General features: G+C 35.1%; 1 protein-coding gene across 1 annotated transcript; it reads left to right on the forward strand.

Annotated features, from left to right (window-relative positions):
* The first annotated feature begins 273 nt into the window (after window positions 1-273).
* Window positions 274-5,753, forward strand: LOC110466902 (angiopoietin-related protein 7-like). Its single transcript, XM_021523694.1, has 5 exons — window positions 274-403; window positions 3,074-3,198; window positions 4,227-4,323; window positions 4,470-4,634; window positions 5,491-5,753. The coding sequence occupies exons 1-5, from the start codon at window positions 274-276 to the stop codon at window positions 5,751-5,753; spliced, it is 780 nt and encodes a 259-aa protein (XP_021379369.1).
* Window positions 5,754-7,835: the final 2,082 nt, after the last annotated feature.

Consider the following 7,835-nt stretch of genomic DNA (forward strand, 5'->3'; position numbering starts at 1 on the left):
TCTCGGTTTTTTTTCGACCACAGGATATTTTAAAAGAAAGACATGAAACTGCAATTTTGCAATTTTAGAAAAACGCAGACTGACTTGAACTAGTTTACCATGGCTTTATTGTTTGTGTGGATAATTTTAGTATTTTATACACACGGACTTTCGGCATACTCCTTTGCACGTGTACTTCGTGTCTTCGTTGCGGAGTACGCAAATGACGTGCTTACCACCTACAGCAACAACACAAACCATGTGGACTGCGCCAAGGTTTGTAAAACAGACTGTATGTCTTTCACCTATGACCCCGAGACCAAGGAATGCAAGACGTTTACAAAGTTGATCTGCCAAAATGACAACGCACCAAAATCACCAAACGTTTTGATGTTTGCGAAGTTGGGACTGGAGACAAACAATAGTGAGTGACCTCTCTTTTTAATGAGTAAATATCTTAGGTGTGTAGACAATGACATTGTAACGTATATTTCACAGTAAAAAGGGAACGATAGGATTGGACACTTTATAGTTCATCAAATGATTAAAGACATGTATTTATTCATTATATTATCTGAAAATTTAGGATTTGATCGACGTCGCTTAAATTTAAATATGATGTATTTATTTGGTTTGTTTATTCTAATTACATTAAGCCATGTGTACTTTGTATCTTTAATATGCTAAATGTTTGTATGCATGTCTGTATCGTGTCGGAAATAACGACGGCTACATGTGCCAATAGAAAGTAAAGGTTTACTCTTTAAACGTATCTGCCAACGCTCGACATCAGGAAATACATTCATGCACAATTTGCCCTTGGATCCGTCTGCACCACATGGACAACCTCTAGTTGGGACATTTTGATCATAACATGAAAACACTACATATTTCCATCATGTGACCATCTATAAACATATACAAATTGTGGGCGAAATGCATCCATTCTGACTGGATTGGGTTTTGTGTATATCTGTTCCTAGCCCATACAAAACAGCCTGTCATGAAGGGATCCATACACATATTCTTTATAATACGGAAACGATTAAGATTCCTACCATTTGATAATTGAAATACACTCATAATATTATTATTGCCTAACGGTTATTACCCATCCATGAGTTCCATGCTCGCAAGCTGTAATACATTACACCTAAGTAACATTTCATGATGATTTCTTTCAATATGGATGTTTATAGTGTTTGAAGTCATTTATTTTTCATGTAGATAATGTTCCATTATATAAATATATGTCACTAGAATGTACAGACTAAATTGAACAGGTCGTTTTCCTTAACCTTCGTCATCGCCATCCACCTACTCCCAACTCAATTTTTCGGTTTGGATTCCACAATGCAACTTTAACGGATATTAGGGAGTAAGGAGGGGTGGGGGATGGGAAGTTAACGAAGACGAATCAAGAGAAGTGTACAAGTGACACATTTGCGACGATAAGTACTATTTGTTTTGTAACCTATCCCAACTTCTTAACGCCTCGTGACACCATCTCTCTTGTTTTTGCTGTATAGCGATGTGAGGAGGAAAATGACTTATTTTCCTAAGGCTGAGACCTAACAAAGTCCTATCTCGGTAATATATCATGGCGAAAGCACGCCTGGTCACATTATACTGACAACGGGTTAACCAGGTGTTGTCATTCTACTTCTACTTCTATTTCTAAATGGTCCTTTAAAGCTGAAAGTTAAGCATTATTAACAACTACCACTTTTATGGAATGTGGTATGTCCCGGCCTATAGACAAAACCCACAGTCTTTCTAACCTGGGCAAACGCTCAACATTTAAGCCAGATGTGAGGTATTGCCAAGCTAGGCGCTAGGGGAAAAAAGGTAAATAAAAGTAGAAAGAAAGTTCCCAAATGTTGCAATGGATGTAGCAAATTAATTTTGATCGTTTGCATGTCCCTAAATAGAGGGCACCAAAGCAAATCCCCAATTATGCAGGGGTTCCCACACGATACATGTAGTTGGTAACAGGAACCTGCAGGGATGACCAATCATAGAAAAAAAATTCATAAAAATATCCACTGATAGAATTCTCACTTAAATCAAACAACAATCACAGTATTATTTGTATGAGACCGAAACATACCCTTATCATATGAGTGAGCGAAAACTCAAATCAATTATTTCCAATCTACGACCGCTGACGCTTTTCTTTGAATTTAATATGACGCAGAATACATAACTGATGAGGACGATGAGTCTTAATCATAGTAAAGATATGCAAGTACAAATACTATTTGACACGCTGGGATGATGTTTAAGATTCATTTGAACGTGAAATTAACAAGCTGTCAACTATGTCGTTATAGTTGGTTTTCCAAAGGATACGTGATTTACAATCACAGATAAGTAATGTCAATTTCACTTTTCATTATATGGTAGACATAACTTATTGATTCGTTTCATGCTTTCCTTACGACAGGTTCGATTTATTGGCTTAAGTTTCTTTTTTAACATGTGCATTCACTTAGGATGTGATAGTGCTGTATCAGCTCACGTTTATTTCGCACCAATGAGTAAAACTAGAGACATTCATAATTTATTTTCATAGAATGATCATAGGGGAAATGGTTAGTTCAACTGATTAAAGATTGCTTCGGTGTATAGATTGAATGTGATATGATGATATGTATCTTCCGAATATGTTTTCTTCAAATTTTGAGCAGATTTTGTTGATACTACCTGTAAATTTCATTCTGGCTAAATAAAAACCTGAACACTCATTTCCTATGAAGTCAGTGTATATCAAATATTACAGAATGCCCAGAAAAGCAGACGTATAACATGTTGACTAATCACAGTATATGGTCATTGACGATTCGATATCTCGAATGTCTTGGGGGGATTCATATCCCGCTGTTTTTTGTTGTGATTTGAGCAATTATGAAAATATGAAAATTTATGAAATCGTGTAAGAACTTTACAATCGTTTCGTATGAGATCAGTAAATAACAAATGAAACAAAGATGGCAGAATATATGGACACTGACGATCTAGCCTCTATATACGCTTATATCATTTTAGTAAATACCGAGGATTTTTGTTTGAAATTACGTCTGCTGGGTTGTAGATGCTATCGATTGTAGTGACGTGAACCCGGCTGTCCACTGCTCAGGCATCTACCGTATTACGCCGAAACCGGGAGTCAGCTTCGACGTGTACTGTGACATGGACACGGAAAACGGACCCTGGACGGTAGGCTAAGCTAACAAAGCTTTACTAATTTGCAATAACAATCTGTGTATCATTTCGCCGGGTGATTGGAGGCAGCAAACATATTACCCCCTATAGACTTCATTTTTTTCTTAATTCTTGCACCAAGTTTAGCTTATGTTAAGGCGAGGTTCGATGTACCCTGCAGTCCGTCTAGCGTACATCTGTCTTCCGTCTGTCTTTTTCTAAAGATACCTTCGTCTGAACCGTTGAACGGAATTAAAAAGGTGTTGCATTAACGTTCAATCACCTGACGATAAATTTGATAATTTGAAAATATAAATGAATTATACGATTTAAATACGTATCGCCTACATCGCCCCTATACTAATTTGAAATGAATTCATCACCCCATCTACGTCCCATGATATTTATATCGCTATATCAAATCTAAATTTGCAATATGCTGACATTTCAATTAAACATGGAGGGATATTGAAGACAACAAAATGGATCTGCTGACCCCCATTGTAACAATCCGGATATTTATATTACTTTTCTCCTTCTTTAAAATCTTTGTTTCTTGGTGACTCAATATACAAGAACTCGCTTCACCTTGGCGTTCAACAATCGCCCATATGGGGTAAGCAATGTGCTCTGTCCCCAGGCCTGGATACACGAACGTCCTTCAAATGGTACTTGTTATGCCCTGCTTAGCATACGTTCTGAGGTAATTGCACAAATCTTGTACTTGTAGGGGTATATTGAAGACTGCCTAAACTTAGCCCTTAGGGTGGACCTTTTAGTCATTACAGTATGGCATTGCGTTAGTATTGCATTGTTTTTGTCTTAATAAGTGTTTTTTCTCGTGAAAGATTTTCAGGATTTAACTTAAATATTTAACATAAAGTAGCCAATGTTATCTCCATTGATTTTTGATATTTAATATATTTTCTGGTACCAATTTCTTTCCTTCTCTTACGGGTAAGTCCCCTTTGGAAAACAATGTGAATGTAACAAGAAAAAATACATTTCGATAACCAGTTTAACACACATCTTTATGTTTCAAGGTGATACAAAACAGACAGAATGGTGAGGAGGAGTTCTATAGGCCTTGGACTGACTACAAAAATGGCTTTGGTAATTTACGAGGAAATTTTTGGCTTGGTAGGTATCATCATAAGTTTTTTTGGCGAATACTTTATAACAACAACATTTTGTTTGTACATTCTATCATTGTGGATTTTTCAAGAAATGGATATAAAATGGAAACACATTTAAAATTCTTCTCTTTTTGTACTCGTTTTAAACAGGAAATGACGCGATTCACCATATCACCGTCCCAGAGTCCAACCTCCGCATCGAATTGGTCACATGGCTAGGTGATTTTGGTTATGCTCAGTATTCAACATTCAGAGTTGGGAACGAGACCGCAAATTACAGACTTACTGTATCAGGATTCTCCGGTAACCTCACGTGTATGTATATATAGTATATTACTCCTCTTCCTACTTCCAACACGTAAGTGTCAAAAGTCAGTTCTAAGTATATTCTCAAAGTACTTATTTATAACAAGAAATATTGGTGTAAAAATGACATGTTTTCATGGGATTAGTTTTGGAATTGAACACAACATCGATTTCTTTCATGTTATAAGATATTTCTTCACTAGTGTCTGTAAATAGTCCCAATGCACAACTACCATTAAAGACAGATACAGAATATATCTGCTTAATATCATCACATGATCGTACGTAGCGACATATGTGTGTTCTTTTCATTATCTGGTGTTATAATCTGTTTCCTATGGCTAGGACACTTTGTGAAACTAGGAATAGATGTACATAATTGATAATACTATAACATACCCTGTCTCTGGCACATAAACACATATGTACACATGTATACATGCATTCTCTAATGGAGGCACGCCCTTAAATGACCTTTGCTGTTAATATGACGTTCAACAATATAAAACCAAAACCAGAATCTATAAACTAATAATTTAATTTTGCCTACATCCCCCATAATGTTTTTGGTATATATCGTATATACCTAAAAAGAAAAACAACCGATGACGAAATTACTTTTACACTTTAGAATGCAAAATACAACGCAGCTTTTTTTAGCGCAATTGTTTAGTTTACGTAAAAATTAAATAAATCTTTAACTGTGCATTTACAACGTGTTTGTCTACTTTTTAAAAATCAAATTATAAAGAATGCCCAAGATTTCGTTTTGGTATATACCGTATATACCAAAACAAAATCTTAATAAAATGACATTTGGTAATTATATGCTATTTGTTTTGACAGTTTTCATTCCATTTTACAGATGATTGTATGGCATTTCATAACGGGATGATGTTTTCGACATACGACAGGGATAACGATTTTTCAACACGTCACTGTGCTTTCGTCTATAAAGGCGGATGGTGGTATAAATCCTGCTACTGTACCAATCTGAACGGCGGAGAATATATGCCAGGTCATGGTAACACAAAATCACTTGTCTGGCATTCATTTTACCCGGGTATCAGATACACTCATATGATGACGACAAGGATGCTTGTAAAACGCTTACGTGAACTGAACTGAACGTGGTTATTCAAGGTTTATTATAAATTTCGCTGTTAATTTTATATAACCATGCGTAACTCTACCTTGAATGGTGACTACACCTTAATAATCGGAGGTGAGCTTCATCTTTCCCTATTGAAATAAAGTTGATATGCCGCAAGAAATGCAACACATTCAGTATACTGGTGTTCTCTACTTTTTGAACTTGTTCAATCGAAGTTTAATTGTGATATGAGCTTTTTGCCTCAATCAGAACTGTATATTAAAGTATATTAAAGTTTAATCGAACGCCTAATTAGCACGTGACACAGTGAATAAACATTTACACTTAGATAGATTTAGTTTGTAGTGATTAGATTCATGATACTTATACAGACTTGAAAGGTCTTTTTAAATAGTAGTCTAGAATAGACCGACGATAAAGATTTTCTAAAAGGAAACAGCTTTTCCTAGCTAAGTTAACCAAGATACTACCACACTGCTCGGAGTTTTATATCAATAATTATTTTTGGTTTGCTTCTTTATCACACCAACCTAATTGACTACTCCACCTCAAAAAGTTTGCTTCAGTGCCATCTGTCAGAAAACATGATTAATACGCTGTACAAACTGGTATACCTAGGGTTGTCTAACAAAAACAACTGACGTAGACTTTTAAGTCATAAACATTTATTTTTTTTCGTTAGCAACCAAAGATGGAAGCACATGCTATTTCAGTGACTAATGCGCACTAGTGTAGATCTTTAGTTCATACTGTACCTTATATCGTGTTCATTATTTCATCGTAATTATATCGTGTTCATTGTTTGATCGTTATGATATCGTGATCATTGTTTGATCGTATTGATATCGTGTTTATTGTTCGATCGTTATGGTATCGTGCCCATTGTTTGATCGTAATGGTATCGTGATTATTGTTTGTTCGTAATGGTATCGTGTTCAATATTTTATCGTAATTATATCGTGTTCATTGTTTGATCGTAATAATATCGTGTTCATTATTTGATCTTTATGATATCGTGATCATTGTTTTATCGTAGTGATATCGTATTTTTTGTTCGAGCTTTATGGTATCGTGTTCATTGTTTGATCGTAATGGCTTCCTGATCATTGTTTGTTCGTAATGGTATCGTGTTCATTGTTTGATCGTAATATTATCGTGTTCATTGTTTAATCGTTATGATATCGTGTTCATTGTTCAATCGTAATGGTATCTTGTCCATTGGTTGAGCGTAATGGTATCGTGTTCATTGTTTGATCTTTATGATATCATTTTCATTGTTTGATTGTAATGGTATCGTGTATATTATTTAATCGTCATGGTATCGTGCTCATTGTTTGATCGTAATGGTATCGTGATCATTGTTTAATCGTTATGGTATCGTGATCATTGTTTGATCGTAATAATATCGTGTTCATTGTGCTTGAACCACACATAATTGTCATTCAACATTTAGAACATGATTAAACATATAAAACATTCCTTTTTGTCATTATTATTTTTCATTTTAGGCCACCATCATCAGATGGTGGGCTTATCAAATCTCCTGTTGTCCGTGTTCTGTCCATTCATCGGTCGTCAGTCCTTAAACAATTCCTGTTATGGCTATTTCTCATGAAATGCTATATGGACTTTTTTTCGTATTCGATACATAATTTTCCATTGATCCTTTAATATGAATGAACAAAATTGCTGATTGGCGGCCATATTGGAATTTGGCATTGAATTTGTTGTATCTCTATTTCTCAGAAAGTACTTGAGGAATCATTCTAAAATTTCATAGGTAGGTTGCCATGGATCTCTTGTTTTTGATATTCATGGTTGGGACTATCGGATGTATGTATATCATCTCTATTTCTCAGAAAGTACTGAATGGATCTTTCTCAAATTTAATTTGAAGGTTTCCCGTTGTCCTTTATTGTACCTGTTAAATTTTGAAATTAATCGACTGAAAAACGGAATGGCCTACAGACGGCCATCTTTGATTTTGACAATGAATGTTTGATATCGCTCCTTCATCGAGACAGAAAACCAGAGAAAACTAACATTACATAAAAACAAAGTAGAAGTATAAAAGGTTATAACTAATATTTAAAAAA

Source organism: Mizuhopecten yessoensis, unplaced genomic scaffold (assembly GCF_002113885.1).
Source record: "Mizuhopecten yessoensis strain PY_sf001 unplaced genomic scaffold, ASM211388v2 scaffold11147, whole genome shotgun sequence".
Lineage (NCBI taxonomy): Eukaryota > Metazoa > Mollusca > Bivalvia > Pectinida > Pectinidae > Mizuhopecten > Mizuhopecten yessoensis.